Consider the following 21,472-nt stretch of genomic DNA (forward strand, 5'->3'; position numbering starts at 1 on the left):
CCCCTATTCAATATGAATAAACAGATAGGAGAGTAATTAATTAAGGATTGACCGAATAAATCCAGTATTTACTTGAAAGAGAATAGGAAAGTAGTAGCTAGTAAGATTGTATCAGGCAATGGAAGTGTCAACAGTTCTACTCAGAAAATATGGCAGAACTTAATTCTTAATTAGACTTACACCAGATCGTAATTGTTGGATGACGTTCATATGTTCAAATAAAAGGTTTTAGTTGTGTATTTGGCTTCACGCATCTAATATAGTGTGGCTCTGTCAGATTGAGTGTATCCATCAATTGTTGTAATTGTAGCTGTACAAATAAGTACAAGAGTATTAACCTTCTGGCCTTTGGATTGAGGTAAGGCCTATCAGATACTGACAATATAAAGAACCATATTTTATAAACCTTGAAACGAGAACCAATGGAAGAAAACTTAGAAGATTTGGCTGACTCCTCAGAAATGGGGGAAAAGACCTGATACAAATGAACATTTGGAAGCACTTAGCATCTCTTGATGTTCAGGAACAACATAGTCTTTGTTTTTGTCTAAAAAGTGCTCAGATTGATACTGAACCTGAAAAGAAGTGGCTAAATAATAAGTTTTAGCAGAAACTCGGGAAAAAATTTCATAGCAATGTTGAAAAATCAAACTCACATCTCCTGCATAATGACAAACAGTGAAGTCTGAACGTGTCAATTTTGGCTTAATGAAGCGTTTGTGATCTTTGAATGTCTGATAAAGCTTCTGTGAAAATGTTTCATGAGTTGACTTAGGAAACATACTGCAAGCAGACAATGAACATGCCAATAAGGGTACTAGTTATTAAAAAAATCAAAATTGTAACAACTTCGTATGCTGCGTATGAACAATTTTGAAATATAATCCATGAACTTCTCAAGGACAAATTATCAGGAAACATTCACAAGTTAGTGTACATTTTTCCTTGGAGAAGTTATTGGTAAAGAGACCAAAACTTGCTCATTCTTTCACTTCAAATTTGTAAGAATGACTTTCAAATCCTTATAGTGCCAAATACGATGCATCACATATTACATGCAGAAAACTTATGCTGCCATTTACTAAAACAGTAACAATCAATTCAAAGAAATAACGCTTGACACAGTTATGGTACTTAATATGCCATTGGGAAAGTTCTACATTGTGTAAAATCTTTTCTTGTGAGGAAAGAATGCCTTCCATTTCTCTATTTTTCTCTCTTATTCAAATATAAAGGCATAAACAATAGAAAATTAAGAAATTTCTTCATACCAAGCTTCATCAAGCAGAGCAATAATTCCACCAGGTTTCTGAAAAAGAGAATTATAGATATCAGTGATGCCATTCTGAAAGTAGATTCAGAGGATACTATCTTAGCAAATTCTGAAACAAATATTCCAGAAATATTTCAAAACAGAATCCAGCACATAGCAAAAGCATGTTGTGAGAAGCTATTAATAAAACTTATCTTAACCACAGAATGATTAGTAGATGATAATCCTGGAATCGTTCCAAAACTATGAATATTGATAACTGCCTAAAGGCTTCCTTTGCTAGAATAGAGGCATATGTGGTCCATTGGCAATGAATAATGTGTACAGGTCTAACACAAGACAACAAATACACACCACCAATTGTAAACCCAGCCAACTGCCAGGCATCTGAGCCTAGCAGAAGCACGTTAGGTAAATTATGTACCAGAAACTTCAACTTCAATAGTTTCTCTTTTACAATAAGAAATTATCATAGGATTGATTATGCCAGAATTATTATTCATGTAAACAACCTTGCACTCAAGATAATTTAGACCTAGTAATGGCAGTTGATGACACATGTCTAACCAAACACAGAGGCCTTTGCAAAGCATAATCTATCAGAAAACCTAGTCTTTATGAAAAATGTGGGATACTTAAGTAATCTACATCAAACTATGGCGGTAAGAATAAAGTATACATTGTATACCAATTATCAAAGTTTATTAGATTTTACAAATACAACGGTTGCAACAATAGTTTTCTTTATTTTTCTACAGTGATACAACTGTTTAACGAAACATATAGATAAAAATGAAGATAACCAATCCTTAACAAATAAAACAACACGTCATAAAAAGCCCCGCATGCAGAAACACAATGTCCAGAAATTCCCCTCAATTTCTCTAAACATTGACTGTTGAGATGCTTTTGTCAGAGTTATAGAAACAATTGTTGAGCCTGTGAAAACAAAGTATGTAGGATATTTTATTCTTAAACGTCTCAAAAGTTTGTGACCAAGTGGTAAAGAAGAGTTCAATCCTTGGTGTGCCTGTGCATCCTGATCAAGTTAAATTCAAGCAAAAAGCAAAATAGGCATAAGTAGTTCTCTACACACCAAACCTATATAAGGTGTGTTTCAGACATAAAATCCATTTGTGGGCCTCCAGCCCTCTATCTAAGTTTAAGCTTTCATGAAATTTGACACCCTTAAGGTAGGCAGTGTTGAAACTATGTTCACATATAGCAGCAAACCATGGTATTAAATTTCACAGTTAATGGTCCTCAGATTAGAAATGTGGGTCAGTAATTGTTAGCCTCTGAATTTCAAAAATATAACTAAAATAAAAACCTATAAAGTATGATTTAAGAAGATCCTTTAATAAATACTAAAGCACAGACTAAAAGTTGGTAGAAACCTTTTCAATGAGATCCAGTACATCTTGATTATCTACAAATTCTAAGTAGCTCCAGTCAATCCCTTCTTTTGTATATTCCTCCTGCTCCATCTTAAACACATGCTGCAGCGCATCATTGGCATCAGATTGAATGTTGAGAGAAAAGTCTCACAGTGGGAATTGTAAAATATATGAAAAACTAACCTCATACCTGGTTGAAGTGTTGCTGTAGCTTTTCATTTGTGAAATTTATACAAAACTGCTCAAAGCTACAATGAGGGAACTACATATCAGCATGGATTTATCTTATTTACTACCACACCAAAATGAAAGGGAGAGCTTGCTTGCAAATATGTCTTCTCCAACTCAATATAAAATTACTATTCTGTTGTATTTTACGTTATGTTGCTAAGTAGTTAGTCAGGTAGTCAACTAACATCTCTGTAACGGACTGTTGAGTTAGAAGCTAGCTAGATATTAATAAGTGTACTCTCTCATCTTCTACCCTATAGTCAATTTATTCTCTTCTACAGTGTATTTAGGTTTCTTGGTTTCAATTATATATATATTTAACTAACATGGATGTGGCTGTATGAGACCTTCTTTTGTGAATATGTCTGTTTGTGTCTTCCTAAATTAGAGTATGCAAGCATACAATGACTACAAAATAAATCTAGAGCTACTGTAATAAATAACCTAAACTAGAGAATAAAGAAGCTAAAAAAGGAAATAATACTAATATCATTCATTTCTTCATATCCTTAACACAATAACAATTACCTTAAATAGCCTAAAACTACCAAGTAATTTGATAACAGCCCTGTAAGTGTCATCGTCTAACATTATGAAATAAAAAGAAAATAGAAAATAATGAAATGTGAAATAAACTAATTTAACCCTATCTAATATAAATCCTTCGACCAATTAGATTTGGGCCTAGAGCCCATCCTATCATACAATAACAACATTGCATTAAGAAAATATATTCTCACCTATTTGTTTGGAAGCTTTCAAAGCCATATATGTCAAGAACACCAATGAGACACTTTGAGCTAGGATCCTGCCCAATGGAGATATTAATTTTTTGAACTAACCTGGACATGACAAAAACAAATAATTGTATTTGATATTCCTTCTACAGAAAAATAAAAAATAAATGTTATATATGCACATAGACATATAGATACATACACACACACACACACATATATATATATACATGTATATAAACATATATATGTATATGTGTATATATATATATATATATGTTTATATACATGTACATATATATATATATATATATATTTATATACATGTATATGTGTATATACATACATATATATATATATGAAAAATCACATTACCAGTCAAATAAACGAGAATATATGGTTTTGGCTAAACCATCCCGGCTAACTGTGGCACCCAGAGGGTCAAGACTTCTTTTGATGATTTCTTCTGGAGTAACCATCATACGCTTACACAGTGCATCTTCCAAAGCATGCACATCACACCTGGAATATGAATAAATTCAATTGATAAATAATATCTATACAAGATTTTGGAAAGGATAACAGTAAAAATTCAGCAATACATAAGAAGTTCTGCTGTTGTTTGTAGATGAAACTTGGATTCTTCTTCTTCTAGAACTGCAAAATCAGTTTCTTCTGATTTTGAAAAGTTAATATTTCCAAGATGAAGAATACCAGCTACAACTCTGAAAATAGCATCCTGAGAGGAGGAAGTGAGGAAACATGTAACTAAGTTTTCATAGAAGTTTTGTTTGAAAGACAGCTAAATGAATTATTAGAAACACTAACAAATGTTTTAGTGATACCTGCTCGTCCTGACTGATTCCCACAATATCCATGGCTCTCTTGGTGCTAAGATATTCTTGAGCAGCATTAACACCAACTAATTCGTAGCAATTGGATTGGTTAAGGTAGTGAAATGATTTAGGATCTCCCAACTTATATTTCTCCTTTTCCCTAAATGAAATCAGGATGCTGCCAATAAAATGACATGAAGAATAGTGAATAGAAGATGAAGCTTTGAATTGCTTACCTCTGGAGGAGAAGCGCAGAGAAGGTAAAAACAGTGATAGTTACGCTCAGGATCTGAGATTTGGCAAACACGAGATTTCTCAAGCAGATAAGTTCTAATGGCTGCACCAGATATTCGTCCAAACTTATCAAATTGGATCTCAACAAATTTTCCAAAACGGCTGCAAGAAAATAAAAGAAACAGAAGTATGAAACTGCTACTAATTATTGAAATCACTAATTCATAAATGAGAAACAACCTTTATGATGCCCAATACCTCGTATTAAATTAGTAACAAACTAAAAAGCATTGAGCATGTAAATGATGATATAGTCAAAAGATGAAGAAAAATTGAGTCAATTATTCAAAAACCTGCACCCATGATATGAATATAAACTATATACTAGAAATAATTCACAAAATCAAGCATATAGCTGAAAAAGTGTAGCATAAAAAGGATTTGTTTATCACGTACATAATGTAATATAAAAAACCAAGCATAATAGAAACATAACCAGAAATCTCTTACCTGGAATTGTCATTTCTAACAGTTTTTGCATTACCAAATGCTTCAAGAACTGGATTTGACTGCATCATTACAATTTAAAAAATAGATTGATGAGTTCAACATAACTCAGAAATAAGACATGAAATAAGAACTACTTGACTCACCAAGAAGAATACAAAGAAGATTACAAAATATTAGAAAAACAGGAGAAAAGACTGGAATTTGGTTGGACTAGTTTACTACATGATCTTATCACAACCAAGATCCTGATATCAATAGAAAATATTGAGTCTATTTCAGCAGACTCTCTCACATGAAATTAATCTAATTAAATTTTTTTCCTTGATCAACTGCTTGTTAGGTTGCTACAATAAGTATATTGAAGAATGTCCTGATTGGTTAGATCCTTCTGAAACTCGTCATAATCAATGAAAATAAGGTAGCTATGTTTCTATGCAAAGACAGAAATGAGGAAATAATGATACTTGTATTTGTGACTTGTTCTAAGGGTGTTAGTTATACACAGATTCTCTCCAATTGCTTTTTACATATTTCATCTCAACATGGTATATAGGGCCTAACAAGAAAACCCTAACATATGTCTACCTACTGATCCCATTATATATCAGTGCCAAAAATTTTGGAAAACCATGTACTTTTCTAGTTTCCTTTCCCCCTCTGGGCCTCCTTTTTTTCACCATGTTTCATGCCAACTGCTACTACTGTTTTCCAGAAATTTTTCTGGCAAGCAATTTTCGCACAAGACAATCACCATGTTGACTATGAGAAATAATCACAGATTTGCAACTTTGAACTTAAAAACAGCATGTGCTCTAATGCACCCCTCCTAGAAGCTCCGTTTTCTCTCTCAGTTACAACTTCACTACTCATGGCTACTCACTGGCCATGCCTTCAGCCAGCACACATACATACATGTTGGGGTTACTCAACTGCCCTGGAAAGCCGCCTATTACCTGCCCAGCCCTTTTTGCTTCCTCTCTCTCCCTCCTTGGTGATCCATAGCTGATATGCAGACTGTGACAATTAGGCAACCCTTCCATCTTCACAAACTTCCTCAAATAATACAAGGAACATGAGACATCCAGTTCTACTACTTGTGTTGTGCACACAAGTAATCCCTCTACTGGTGTCTAAGTCCACATCCACATCTCTTGGTCCTTAGGTCCTTAATTCTAGTGTTATTGATCATATCACATTCAGTAAATCCTTTTTCTCCATTTTTTTTCTAGTTTAAGTAATTTACCCTTTATTCCTTTTGCTGATTGGTCTCAAACATTTCATTTAATTTGGTACTCTCCATCTCGTACCATCTTGTTTGGTTGATAATTTCCTCAATATTCTACAGTCACAATTGAATTTTACTATCAATGAGTCATTTAACTCTTTTATTGATTATTTCATTTTTTATTAAAGATTTTGTTGCCCTATAGGATCCGAGTTTGGCTGGATAATTGGCTCCAGATGTCAATCACATGAACTTTATTAACTTAGACCTCTACCCACGTTGGTTAGTTGGTGGATTCTTTTGTTTTCATCCACACTTAGCTAGATCATCCTAGTCTTGCCAAGTTACAACAAGAAGCACTAATTCTTTCCAAATTGTCTACGTTACATTAATTATGTCAATTCCCCTGTATTGATCATTATTATCAATGCACTTTGTTGATTTTAACAAAAAATCAATTCTAGTTGTTTTCCATAATCCAATCTTTTATCAAGAGATAAAAAATCAATTTTAAGTTCGAACTTGCATTTTCCAAAGTGATAATGCGCATGAACATTTTGATGACTTGGGTCCAACCAATGGACCCATCAAAAAGGAAAAGAACTAAACAAAGGTCAATAAGGAAGTCAAGATCTATCAACAAGGATTATGCAAGCTCAAAATCACCCATCAAGGCCATGCATGTCCGCCTAGCGACATGTCCAAGTCGCTTAGCGAGAGGCCGCTCAACGAGAAACACGGTGATAGGTACCCAAAATTTATTATTTCCTCAAAGAATTCCAAGACAGGTTCTTGGATGATCTTGCAGATAGACCAGACAGCTTGCTCTGCACTAGAATATAGAACACAGACAACACCATGTCTTTTGAGAGGACCTATCTCTCCCTTCCCATTGTCTATCAAACAACTCCAAAAACTAAAGAAAACAACCCCCCAAACAGACTTTATAATAGTCTGACACACAACAAACCCACCACACAGACATTTATAACTGTTTGTCCCTCTTATTCCCTCTTAAACCCACCAACAGAACATGCTCTAAAGTTTTGGAACAAGCCAAATTATTATATACCAATGATACTCAACGTCTATATGGTGTTTGTCACGATCTTTTCAATGTTGTTGCTCCACGAAATCAATAATCTATGGCTGATTATTTTGGTAACACCATGCTCTTTTTCATGAATTTAATTAGGTTTGACCTCTTGCCTCTACTCCACCACAAGAAATAGAACAAGAGTCAAAGTTCTTCTTGGTATTGGCTTTACACAAACTTGCTAATAAATATTCCCATGTCCATGATCAAATTTTGGGTTCCTTGTTATACCGAATTTTACTTCTACTTGTTCCACCCTTTTGTGTGTGCCAAGTAAACCTATCAATGATACACTTGTTTCTACAAATGATTCTTCTGCTTTGGCATCTCAACATGATGATCACAACTGCTCTCGCAAGCCAAGAAAAGGGCGCCACAAGTGTGACCATTGTGGCAAGCTAGGCCACAAGATTGACAGGTGTTATGCATTACATGGTCATCCAACTCGCTCTGTTGTTGTTGCTAAAACTGATTCCCCCTCCATCTAATATTGGCGATAAATCTGCTCTCTTCAATGAATTTCTTAAGTGGTATGAGGATCGTCAGCCCTCTAGTTCCACTGCTTCTATTGCACACATAGGTACATCTTTAGTTAGTCTGACTCTATCTTCATCTATTGGTCCTTGGGTTCTTAACTCAGGAGCCACATATCACATTACTGGTAACAAATCTTTGTTTTCCTCTTTATCCTCTCCGAATAATTTACCTTCTGTTACAATGGCTAATGGGTCTAGGGTTTTAGCTCATGGTGTCAGGACTATTAACCTTTTTCCTTTTTTATCCATTGATAATGTTCTTTATGTCCCTGGGTCTCCTTTTAACTCATTATCTATTACTCGTCTAATTCGTTCTTTTTATTGTGTTATTTCCTTTACCAAAACTTTTGTTTGTTTACAGGACCGAAGTTTGAGACAGATGATTGGCACCGAATGTGATTCTCATTGTCTTTATCATCTCTGCCCTTCTACACATGTTGCCACAGTTACGAAGTCTCCATCTCTCCTTCATGCTAAGTTAGGTCATCCTAGTCTGGCCAAATTGCAACAGTTGGTTCCCAACTTGACCAAATTGTCTAGTCTAGTGTGTAAGTCGTGTCAATTAAGGATGTTAGAATTATTGATTATTGTGTTTAGAGCTGAGTGTGTATGTGCTGTATCTGAGTGTGTGTGAGGTGTCTTCCATTCACTTAATCCTATAAATATAGGATTAAGGAGAAGGGTGTAAACATATTCAAGTTATTCAAGTCATTCAATATAATTCCATTTTCACATGGTATCAGAGCAGGTTCTCTGATCTCTTCTTGTGGCCTCTGCTGTCTGTCGGCGGCCATGGCGGCCGACCGCCGGCAGCCCCTAAAATTTCAGTGGGCAGTCCATTTTCATTTCTTCTTAAATCTGTGCCACAGTCAGCACCAGTGCAGCCAGTCACCTCTGCCGTTGACCATCGCCAGCCACTGTCCGCTGCCAACCTCTGTCCGCGGCCGGCCACCGTCGTCGCCGCTGCCGCCGCCACCGCCGGCCACCGTCATAGTTTCGACGGGTGACCTGCGGATCTGGACCGTCTCTTCGAGCGACGGCCAACCACGCCGGTTTCGAGAGCCACTTCTCAGTCACGCGCCGCCACGCAGCGGTTCTTTCCGGCCAGTCCGCCGTCGCCGCCGCCCGCCGAACGTCGTTTGCTCCGGCGAAGTCAAGGGTTAGGTTCGCCTTGAGAAGCGCAACCCAACCCTAGTGGTCCCGTCCTCCGAAGCCTCCGCACCAGCTGTCACGCGCCGCTTCTTCTCCGTCAGATCTCGGGCACGTGTTTGTCACGCGCCGCCTTCCCAGCGTCGGCATCAAACCGCGACGCTGCCGGTCGTCTCGCCGAAGCTTCCTCTCTCTGTTCTGACCCTCCATAACAGCCATTATTGCCATCTTCGTCTGTCTTCATAGCATCTTCATCTCGCCGCACGTTCCACATCGTCGGACCTTCCTCTCGCTTCTGCGATTCTATGCTTCGTCTCAGCTGCTGATGCCGTTGTCCACGCCGTCTGCCGCTGTCCGCGCCGTTTGCCGCTGTTTGCCGCTGTTTGCCACTGTCCAGGCGCCGTTTGCCACTGTCCGGCACCGTTTGCCGCTGTCCGCACCATTTGCCACTGTCCAGGCACCGTATGCTTCCAACCACTGTAGGCCCCCATCACCTCGTCAGTTAGTGATGGCAGTCCCTGTAGTTTTGTCGCTTCCAGCCACTACAGGCCCCATCAGTCAGTGATGGTAATTTAGTCCCTACAGTTTTATAGTAGTCAACCGCCGCTGCAGTCGCTACCGCCTCAGACAGACGCAACTGCGTCAATTCTTCTTGGGCTAGAGTTTAGCCCGATCTTCTTGTGATACACTGCTAAGTATCACCACTTGGGAGTTGTCCAACAAAGAATTTTGGACCTCCAACATATCTTTGGATCTTTGATGCCTTTGTTTCAGCATTGTAGCTTAATATTTTGTTTTGTTTTAGTGGTCCAGCAACTGTGATATTCCACATTTCCGCCGTTCACACTAAGGGGGAGTACGTTTCCAAGACACTGCAAGTCACATATATATGGGTGTAGTCCTTGCAGTTTTGTAGATTTCAGCTACTACTGTTGATCCCGTCACCCAGCCATCATTGATGAGGATTTAGTGTAGTCCCTGCAGTTTTGTAGCTCTTAGCTTTCAGCTACCACTGTTGATCCCATCACTCATCCATCATTGATTGGAGATCAGTCCTTGCAGTTTGTCATTGTCCACCACTGCTTTCCTTCATCCACTTTTGAAGTTGAAGTTTCACAAGCTGCTGTTAGTCCATCTATGTTTGCCTCACACTCTTGAAGACAAATCATCTGGTTCAACACTGATTTCATCTATTCCAAGCTTAGTACATACAATCTGTATGCTCCAGCTTGAGGGGGAGTGTTAGAATTATTGATTATTGTGTTTAGAGCTGAGTGTGTATGTGTTGTATCTGAGTGTGTGTGAGGTGTCTTCCATTCACTTAATCCTATAAATATAGGATTAAGGAGAAGGGTGTAAACATATTCAAGTTATTCAAGTCATTCAATATAATTCCATTTTCACAAAGGAAACATAGTCATAGTTCCTTTCCTAGTAGTGTTTCACAACATGTTTCATCCCCTTTTGCCTTTATGCAATCTGACATTTAGGGTCCTAGTCGTATTAAGTTTAATTTAGGTTTTCAATATTTTGTCACTTTTATTAATGATTATTCCATATGTACTTGGTTATTTTTAATGAAAAATCGTTCTGATTTATTTTATATCTTTCATACTTTTTATAATGAAATTAAAACTCAGTTTGGTATTTCTATTCAAACTTTGCAAACTGATAATGGCCGTAAATATCATTCAAATTATTTCAAACAATTTATGGCTTCTCATGGCATTCTCCATCAAACTTCATATGTTTTTATACCTCAACAAAATGGGGTGGTTGAGAGCAAGAATAGGCCTCTTATTGATTCATGGTGAGCTTTCTCAACATTTTTAGGGTGATGTTATTCTTATTGTATGATATCTTATTAATCGTATGTCGTCTTCGATTTTAGATAACAAAATTCCTCATTCTATTTTATTTCCTCATGAACCTCTCCATCCCTTGCCTATGGAAGTTTTTGGGTCTACATGTTTTGTTCAAAATTTTGGTCCTAAACTTGATAAGTTATCTCCTAGATCACACAAATGTGTGTTTTTAGGATTTACTCAATCTAAAAAATGATACAAGTGTTTTTCTCCTTCTCTTAACCGTTATTTTGTTTCTGTAAATGTAACCTTCAATGAATTTTCGTTTTACTTTAAGGGTTCATCTTCTTTTGATGTGTCTCCATCCACTATTGTTAATATTCATGTTATCTATGATCCTCCTCTTATGCATAGTCCACCGTCCGATTCTCCTCCTCCACCACCCCTTCAGGTTTACAGTTGAAGACATTGTTCCCAACAACCACCAAGTGACTCACTTCAAGTGCCAACTATTTTGTCTCCTTCAGTTCCTACAACTAAGTCTAACCTCCCAATTGCTCTCCATAAAGGTATACGTTCCACTCGTAATCCCTCTCCACATTATATTGCTTTGAGTTACCATAGATTATCTTCAACTTTTTATAGTTGCCTTTCATCTATTTCTTCAATGTTCATCCCTATATCTGTCAATAATGCCTTAGTCCCTCTTGATTGGCGTCAGGCCATGCTAGATGAACTTTATCCTCATTAGAATAGTGGAACTTGGTTGCCCGTCCCATTACCATCTGGAAAATCTGTTGTTGGTTGCAAGTACGTTTTTGCTATCAAAGTTAGTCTTAATGGTACTATTGATTGCCTCAAAGCTCAACTTGTAGCCAAAGGCTACACACAAATTTTTGGATTGGATTATGGAGATACATTTCCTCCCGTGGAAAAGATGGCTTTTGTTCATTTATTTCTGGCCATGGCTCTTCAACAATGTCCTTTTTATCAACTGGATGTCAAAAACGTTTTTCTCAATGGAGATTTGTAGGAAGAAATTTATATGGAGCAACCTCTCAGATTTGTTGCTCAGGGGGAGTCTTCTGAATTGGTATGTAATCTTCGCAAATCTATATATGACTTAAAACAGTCTCTTAGGGCCTGGTTTGACAAATTTAGTAGCGTTGTTCAACAATTTGGTACGACTCGAAGTAAGGCAGATCATTTATTCTTTTACCGTCACTCAAATGCTAGATATGTCTATTTGATAGTATATGTTAATGACATTATTCTTACAAGCAGCAACCACCATGGCATCACCCAGATAAAACAACACCTTTGCTATCCTTTTCAAACCAAAGATCTTGGCAAACTCAGATACTTCTTGGGTATTGAGGTAGCACAATCCAATGATGGTATTTTTATATTTCAAAGGAATTATGCATTAGATATTTCGGACAAAACTGGTTTGATGAATTCAAAACTTGTTAACACATCCATGGATCCAAATACCAAACTCTTACCAAATCAAGGGGAACCTACTTCAGATCTTGAGCAATATAGAAGATTGGTAGGGAAATTAAATTACCTTACAGATAATCATCCGGATTGGGCAGGATCTCCTTTCGATAGAAGATCTACCTCCGGATATTGTGTCACCATTGGTGGTAACTTGATTTCTTGGAAGATCAAGAAAAAAAGTGTTGTGGCAAGATCTAGTATAGAGGCAAAATATAGAGATATGGCCTCAGCCACTTATGAACTTGTTTGGCTTAAGCAATTGCTTAGAGAGTTACAATTTGAAAATGTCACTCAAATGACATTTATGTGATAATGAGGCAGTTCTTCATATCAGTTCCAATTTTGTCTTCATGAAAGAACCAAATACATTAAGATTGAGTGTCATTTCATTTGAGAGAAGATTATATTTGGAGACATCAAGACTGAGTTCGTTAACTCAAATGATCAGTTAGCATATATTTTCACTAAGTATTTAAGGGGATTGAGAATTGATTGTATTTTTGGTACATACAATTCATACGCACCAGTTGAAGTAAGTGTTAGATATATTAGATTTTATGTTCATTAGGGAAACGTAGACTTTTGATATTGGTAGATATTGTTAATATTGTTTTTTAACAATATCTTCTATTTACCATATTTATGTTTGATTGTCATATATACTTGACAAGTAATGGAGTGGCTTTTATAGACGAGGCAGGTAGCGGATAAGCTCTACCCATACCCACCCCAACCATTTATCATCCCTAATCAGGACAAGGAAACTCAATTTAACCCAAAACATATCAAAGATTAATTTGGAAACTAAATTACCTCACAATGATTCATCTAGATATCTCATTTCCAATAAGTGTGAAAAGCCACTTCAGCAATTATCCTCACAACAGTCACTGGGATGAAATGATAAGTATTGTGAAATATTTGAAGAAAGACTCAAGACCTCTTATTTCAAGGCAACAATCATACACATCTTGTTGGTGTAGCTCTCCCATTAACAAGTGATCCATTTCAAGGTTATTCTTTTATTGGAGAAATTTCTAGCTCTCCCATTGATAAGTAGTGAAATATTTTAAGGAAGCCCAAGACCTCTTTTGTGAAGGCAACAACCATACACATCTTGTGAGGTATTTATTACATTGATCTAGCTCTCCCATTAACTAGTGATCCATTTCTAGGTTTTTCCTTTTTATTGGAAAAATTTTGATTTCTTGGAATAGCAAGAAGCACATGTTGTGGTAAAATCATGTATTAAAAGCAGAACATAGACAGTGTCTCATTCCTGTATTTGTGACTCATTCTATAAATACTACTTCTCAATGTGTATGTTATTCAAATGGATTCTCTGTCATAGTCTCGCCCACATTTTCATCTCAACTCAGCAAATGAAAGGTTAAATTTATTAAAAAATAATCATGTTGTCCATGTTTCTCAAATGATACAGCAGTGAGTTATACATTAGCCATAACTAATATTAGTAAAAGATAAAAATCAATAATTCATTAGCTAACAATTTTTAACTATGCAAAATTGACTGGTGAGAGTAAGATAGTTGGTAAAGAGTATGCGGAACAGCTTTAAAAATATGTTTCAGTAAAAATTACAACAAAATATGCAGAAATAATAGCAACCATAATCCAGAGTTAGATAACCCTCTTACCTCTAGTACTTGTTTTTCAACTGTTCGGCCTTCTGATGCAGTGTGACCACCTAAATATGCCAGGTACTGCATAAGCATTTTGGTGGTTTCTGTCTTACCAGCACCACTCTCACCACTAACAAGAATAGAATTGCTTTTCACCTCATTCATCATTTCCCTAATTTAAACAACCAGTCAGCAATAAGAATACCATTTAAAAAAAAAGGTTGAGAGTAAATGAGGCGCAAATTCACCTATATGCTGCTTCAGCAATAGCAAAAACATGTGGGCTCAAATCTCCAACCATTGATCCCTTGTATCTTTGCATCACATTAGTATCATAGAGATGTGAAAGACTTTGGAAGGGATTGATTGCAATGAGAATATTTCCGGTATAAGTCTGCCTCGATGTAAAATTAGTATAAAAGAGATGTCAATATATAGCTGTGGTTTAAATTATTATAAAAGAGATGTCAATATATAGCTGCGGTTTAAATTATTCATCATGTATCATATTTCCCTTGCATCTAAGTTTTTTTTGCCATGATTTCAAACTGAATGTGGGGGGTAATCTTACATATATTTCATTCATCGCATATCTAGTTTCCAAATTATGCAGCACAGCTGGCTCATGCAAATAAGCAAGCTTGGTCATGTCATCAACTCCATCAGCTGGTGCATCGATATCCTTTGGATATAATTTTGACAAATGGGAAACAACCTAGTGACATGGAAACAGAATAGAAGATGATTGGTCAAGATTACATGAGCACACATGTGGGCAGCAATATTTCAAATGTGAAGTAAATTTGGAAACACTACATTGAAAGAATGTGACTTATTAAACATCTCGGTTTACCTTCCTCTCATCACTAATCTGAATTTCAGCATCTTCTCCATTGATACTCAGTACCTGGCCAGCAATCCAAATTACTTCTGGATCTCCAACCCAAACATGAGAACCAACAACAATATTTTCCGGAATCCCCTGAATCATTTGTAATCAATAGCATTTAGAAAGTTCTTGATTACGATCAACACATGAAAGTAAATGGCCAGAATAAAACAAAGTCAATTTGATGTGCCTGAACTCAGTGTCTTTCAAAGGGAACAGCTGATAACAGAAACAACATTATCTGCTGCATAATCATTCAGTTTTCATTTATTTATCCAAAGAATGTTGGAATAGGTGAAGGATATTTCCTAAAAGTCATTTGACTTTGTAAGTTCAGTCTCAGATTACAAACATAGCACTAGTTTTAAACTTTAAAAAAATCAACATTCAATATTTGAATTATAACAGATTTTGGTCACAGTCTTGGGAGCCAATCCCACCTTAATGCGCTGCTTTTAATATGAATGGAAAACATGATTTTGAAAGTCATGCCTCTTGGCATGGATTATTAGCTCGGATCACAATATTCATATTTATTTGGGGGAAAGAAGAACATTTCAAGTCTCACTAAGTTATTGAGACTTGAGATACATACAAAACCTGTCTTATGACCGAAATCCTAATCAAAAAATTTATTAGCACGACCATACACTTTTTGTAGCCATGTATAGTCTTCGCAGCGTACATGGGACTCTAAATTGCACCCTCTTCTCAATCTTAGTACGGAAGAGCGTCTCAGTCAGAATTGCAGTATATAAAATATGACAAGAAAACTAACAATTTCCACCCTAGAGCATTACTCTCCCTATATAGTCCCTAAAGTAAACACATTACATAAATAATTCCTGAAGTATAAGAAGAAATCATACAAAATAGTTCCTCAAGTATTAAAAACTCCTTAAAATCAGTACTTGGAAGTTAATGAGATATATCGACAAGAATTAAATTAATGGTTATTCAATACTCTGAGGACTATTTATATAACATCATTCCTAAGAGAGCACAAAATTTCAGTTATGAAATTGATGGTTCCCTCAAAATATGACTATATATAAGTCCAATCAAACATATCACTTTCAAAAACTTTTGCTTCTCCCAACTTCAGCAGCATTTATTAACCTTCTAATCTTCTAGGTTTTCAGCAACTTCCTTTAGTATGCCTATCAACGTCTTACGAATTGTAAAATCTCTAAAAAATCAAGTAATTACGAAGCAATGGGATAGAACACTGCAAGCCAAACTGACAAGGATTCGATTCTGCAAACAGCGATCGCTCAAAACGAAATGAGCAACAACCGTACCATTTCCGGAGAATATGAACCTCAGCCAAATAGGTGTCACCGGCCAAGAAAAACACGTGCGGACATTTTCCAACGGCGTGGAAGAGAAATCATGGATCAAAGTTGAACGCGAGGGAGCTGTGGTTTTGAACGTGCAAGAGAGATCGGAATGAGAATAGAAGCGAAGAGAATAATTGCTTTGGAGTTTGCCTAGCGCGAATGGAAAAGTGATAGTGATGAAGGTTTGTGAGAGCAGAAATGTCTGAAGGCCCTGCAAAATCGCCATGCTTGTGGACATTCTTGTGCCTCGCACTCTTCCCTCTTCTCTCCTCGCCGCATGGACTTCGCGGGTAACCATACACGTTTGAGAAACTTTGAAAGTCACCTTTGCATAAATTTAATTCTAATCTTACTTTTGTGTATAGGATATTACATAATTATATTATATCTATCTCTATTAGGATTAGTTTTCTACGTCGTAATAATATAAATTATCAATTTTATTCTTAAGTGGCTTTTTTAAAATTTAATCAATTTTTTAAACTTCAATTTTTTTAATTTAATATTTTTCTAAACTTAAATAATTATTTATAATAAAATATTATCAACAAAATAAACAAAAGCTATTTACAATAAAATTATAAAATATATATATATATATATATATTAATTTTTACAATTATGATTTTTTTTATTGGAAAAATTAGTACGAAAAAGTAGTACGTGTGCACTTCATTAATATAAAATAATTTTATTATTATATTTTAAAGAATTAAATATGTTTAGTCTCTTAATTTAGTGAAAACAAATTCCTATGTTTATTTTTTTAATAATAATAAAATTATTATTACAAAAATAAATATAATTTTTTTACCACTTAACTCTGAATAATTTTAATTTATTTTGTAGGTAACTTTTATTTATTTAATTTTAAAAAACAATTAAATTTAAAAAAAACGGTTAAATTTGGATATAGTTTCACATGTCAAATTACAATGTAACATTATTAATATAACATGATAGTATTATATGCAAAATAAATAATGTATTGCCAATTAGAATTTACCTATTGAACGAAGTAAAACGAATAATGAATATCACCTATTCATATAATAAGCTGTTTATATGAATTTGTCAACAAAATTTATATGGACTTATTTAAAATAGTAAAATAAAAAACATTTAGAATGATAAAATAAAAATAAGAACTAGTTTAGTTAACTTTTAATTATTTCATAAATTTTGGATATTTTAATTAAATTTATTTTAAGAAAATATTATATATTAAAAATATTTGTCTATTTATTCTTGTCATGAAAATTATATATATATATCTCATTTCTAACTTATTAACTGAATCAATTTATTTTTTCCTCTTCATTTTATTTTAATTTATTGATCAACTGCTTACTTTCTTCTTAAAAAAATGAATTAACCAATAAAAGGAAGATTAAAAAAATGTATAAACTGATTGATAGATTTAAAACGAAAAACAGAAACAATAATAATATTATTATTTGTTAATAAAATTAAACAGATGAAAATAAAAATAATTTAAATATTTTATAAAATAAGAATTATTAGCATAAGTTCTATTAAAAATAATTAAATATAGAACGTAATTAAAATTTAATCAAATATTGAATATTCATATTTTCATACTAATAAAGAGAAAACTACTCAATCTCTAAAAAAATTCCAAAATGGATCGAAGACTTCTTACGCATTAACTACTTTTCATCACTAATTAGCACATTTCATATCTTAAATTTGTAATTTTCAAACAAAGAAATGGTAAAAGTTGGATCGTTTTCATATTGTGAAACTAAGAACTAAAACAGCATGGTCATAAAAAAGATAATTTTTATATTTAAAGAAAAAGAAGAATAAAAAGTAAAAAATGTAATCCAAAATGAAAAATTTGTATGTACGAAAGTATTATGGTTTTCATTATATTATTAGATCATTTATCTTAAATAAAAACCTTATGCGAAAACGTAATTTGTGATGAGATATGACCCATTCAATATTTAATGCTTTGACATCAATTTAGTCAAAAGTCAAGAACATGGAAAATGGAAGACCCTACCTTTTCAAGTCATATTCACCTTTTCAACAGGCTAGAAAAGAAAACCGCATAATCTGCGTCTAAGATTGTTTTTCACTAATCAAAGAAATACAATGTATCAATTATTTTTAATTCATTTCTTTTTCTCTCTATCTACTTAATAAATACACGTATCAATTATTTTAATATGATTAATATGATATTAAGATTTACAAATAATAAATAAACAGAAGCTAAACATTTTCCAAAAATCGATATTTAAAAAGATATAGTGGAAGTATTAATAGAAAAGAATTTTTTAACATTTTTATTACATTTCAAGTATTCAAGTTTCATTACTTTTAATACATTTCAAGCAGTACAAAGAGCGTGTTAATAGAAAAGAATTTTTTAACATTTTTATTGAGAAGAACAGTGTGATAGTAAAAGAGTCTTTTGTTTATTATTATTATTATTATTAAATTGAGAAGATCTCAGTGATTAAAATATTTAAAGACAGAATTAGATAACGGGAAAAATATATTTTGATATATATATATATATATAGTGTATATATATTATTATTCTCCGATGTGGCAAAAAGCTGCAACTTTGGGCTTATGGTCGAATTGGATCAGGTGCTGAAGGCTTCAAAGGACCACGTGGAAGGAACTGTAACAGAAGACTATCAAATTCCACAGAATCATGTTCATCGTGCAAAGGCCTGGAACTTGCTGCACCTTCAGAAAAAGCAACCGTGATGATGAACACCATCACTATAACCATGAAAAGTATCCTCCTCCTAGAGAAATTAGCCATGTCAAACAAAAACAGCAATGCTCTTCAATTTATATAACAATGCACCTCTTAGAATCGAGCTTTAATATGCTCTTTGTTTCAGACAAGTTTTTCTTTGATATGACTGATAGATTATTGATGATAGGATGGTGAAGGAATTTGCATGCATATATATATATATATGTAAGGGATGTTCAGTTTTGCAATTGGGAATGCGTCGTGACTCGTTTTTCTTGACTGGGCAAATATACATGGGTTTGAAGTTGAAGAAGGTTGAATTGAAAATTGAACGAATCAAACTTCGAATACTAATAAATTTAAACCTGGTCACCAACATGAAAACGAGTACAGACAATGGTTCGGTTTATATGTCAAAATGCCTTAGAAACTCAACCACTAATACTTATGTTTCCGTTTTAATACTCCCACCTAGTTTTTAACCCCCTTAATCACGCACTAATTATGGTTTTCGATTAAATTACGCATAAATATTTCTCCGTTGAAAGTTAAACTTTTTTCTTCTTATTAAAACAAAAAAGTCAAAAGGACACAGTCCTTGTCATGTTCTGTTTGCATGATAAATAATCCACCGATATTGAATCATCTGTCTAAAACTTCTTGTTGCATGTTTACTTATCCATGTAGATTGACGTATGTAATTTTATATAAATAATATATGTAATTGCCACTGAAGGTAATTATAAGCTAGCATTTAAATCAGTTAAATCATATAATTAGCTTTATATTAAAAAATTATATCACACAAATTTGCATCATCCGTATAAGTATTCTTATACGTAAAGTTATTTAACTATTTCCTCCTTACACTTAGGAGATTTTGTTTTCTAGTTACCATTTATAAAACTAAAAAATATTTTATTTATATTTAATTAATTTATAGTTACATTGTAATAAATTTTTAATGAAGACGTTTTGGTCAATAATAATTTTCATAATAGCTATATAATTCACTTGATAAATTTGTATATATTACTTTAAACGAAAAATAATTTAAAATAATGAGCCTGTTAAAAGCTTTGTTTTAACGAATTTTCTTATTCCAAATTATATATTTACCTACCAAAAAGTTATTTATTTAAGCTTATTCATTTAGTTAAATTAATGAATACAAATTTAAAATTAGACTTAATTTTTTTTAAACGAGTCAAATATAAACTTTAAGAACTTGGCTTAGCTATTTTTCAAACTTTTGTTCTTGTTATTTATAAGATTGAATATTAGGCGTATAAAATTAACATAGTTTATGGATCAATTATTAAATAATATTTATCTCAAATAATAATTATAATATCTGGTAAAATTAGTTATGATTGTAATATTCTCCAATAAATATATTGTGAAATGTTCTAAAATAAAAATGATTAATAGATGTTATTAAACTAAACTCTTTAATATATTTATTATGCTACATACAACATCCATTCTACAAAACAAATATTTTCTGAAGTTGTTTTCCTACCATAATTGATGATAGACAGAAGGAAATATGGACATATTAATATTATTTAGATTAATTTTATAAAAAGTTATTTATTAGCTTTTGTTCAGTTTATAAATATACTATATTATATATATATATATATATATATATATATATATTAAATTAAAGCGAAGCTAATTTTGTAATCACTTATATCAAGTATCAATAATTAATTTTGTCGTATATTCTCTCCAAATTTTTTTTCTATTCTTTATATATCAAATTCTATTTTATATATTCCTCTAACTTGCGTTTGGTCTTGCTTTGTGACGAGGAGTGGTAGTCAAACTTTGATGGCTACAGTTTGGTTTGTTGTCAAGGGTCTCAAAACGCTTCTTAATTAATATCATAAATGTTCACACACACTCCACAAATTTTTGTGCATCAACAATTCATGGATTAATATTATGTTCATCAAGCTACTATATATATATATATATATATATATATATATATATATATATATATATATATATATATATATATATATATATATATATATATGTTATATATGAGATGTATTGGTTATCATCAATGTGAAATCAACACTTCTTACAACAGGTCTTTGGCTTCACCTTAAACTTTAAATAAATTTAACATCGATCTAGTATTAAATAAAAATAAAAAAAGGTTTTTATTTTTAGTAATGATTTATAAATCTTATTCTTGAAAATCTTTATTTCTACACAATGTAAGTTTCTCATAATATTTTTTACGTAAATATTATTTACATTATATCAGTATAGATACCCACCACAACCCTACACCACGAACATGTTTGGC

The 21,472-nt window shown here is 33.5% G+C and overlaps 1 protein-coding gene across 1 annotated transcript; it reads right to left on the reverse strand.

The window, feature by feature from the left end:
• Positions 1-36: 36 nt before the first annotated feature.
• On the reverse strand, positions 37-16,736 carry LOC128195772 (myosin-16-like). The gene is given in 19 exon segments (XM_052874383.1): positions 37-223; positions 225-310; positions 407-464; positions 466-575; positions 657-783; positions 1,272-1,309; positions 2,671-2,772; positions 2,861-2,918; positions 3,642-3,743; positions 4,014-4,160; positions 4,241-4,377; positions 4,484-4,627; positions 4,711-4,870; positions 5,219-5,277; positions 14,190-14,346; positions 14,423-14,568; positions 14,746-14,889; positions 15,028-15,156; positions 16,365-16,736. Coding segments are annotated over 19 exon segments (1,971 nt in total). The 5' UTR covers positions 16,368-16,736; the 3' UTR covers positions 37-159.
• Positions 16,737-21,472: the final 4,736 nt, after the last annotated feature.

Source organism: Vigna angularis, chromosome 3, assembly GCF_016808095.1.
Source record: "Vigna angularis cultivar LongXiaoDou No.4 chromosome 3, ASM1680809v1, whole genome shotgun sequence".
In the NCBI taxonomy this organism is placed as follows: domain Eukaryota; kingdom Viridiplantae; phylum Streptophyta; class Magnoliopsida; order Fabales; family Fabaceae; genus Vigna; species Vigna angularis.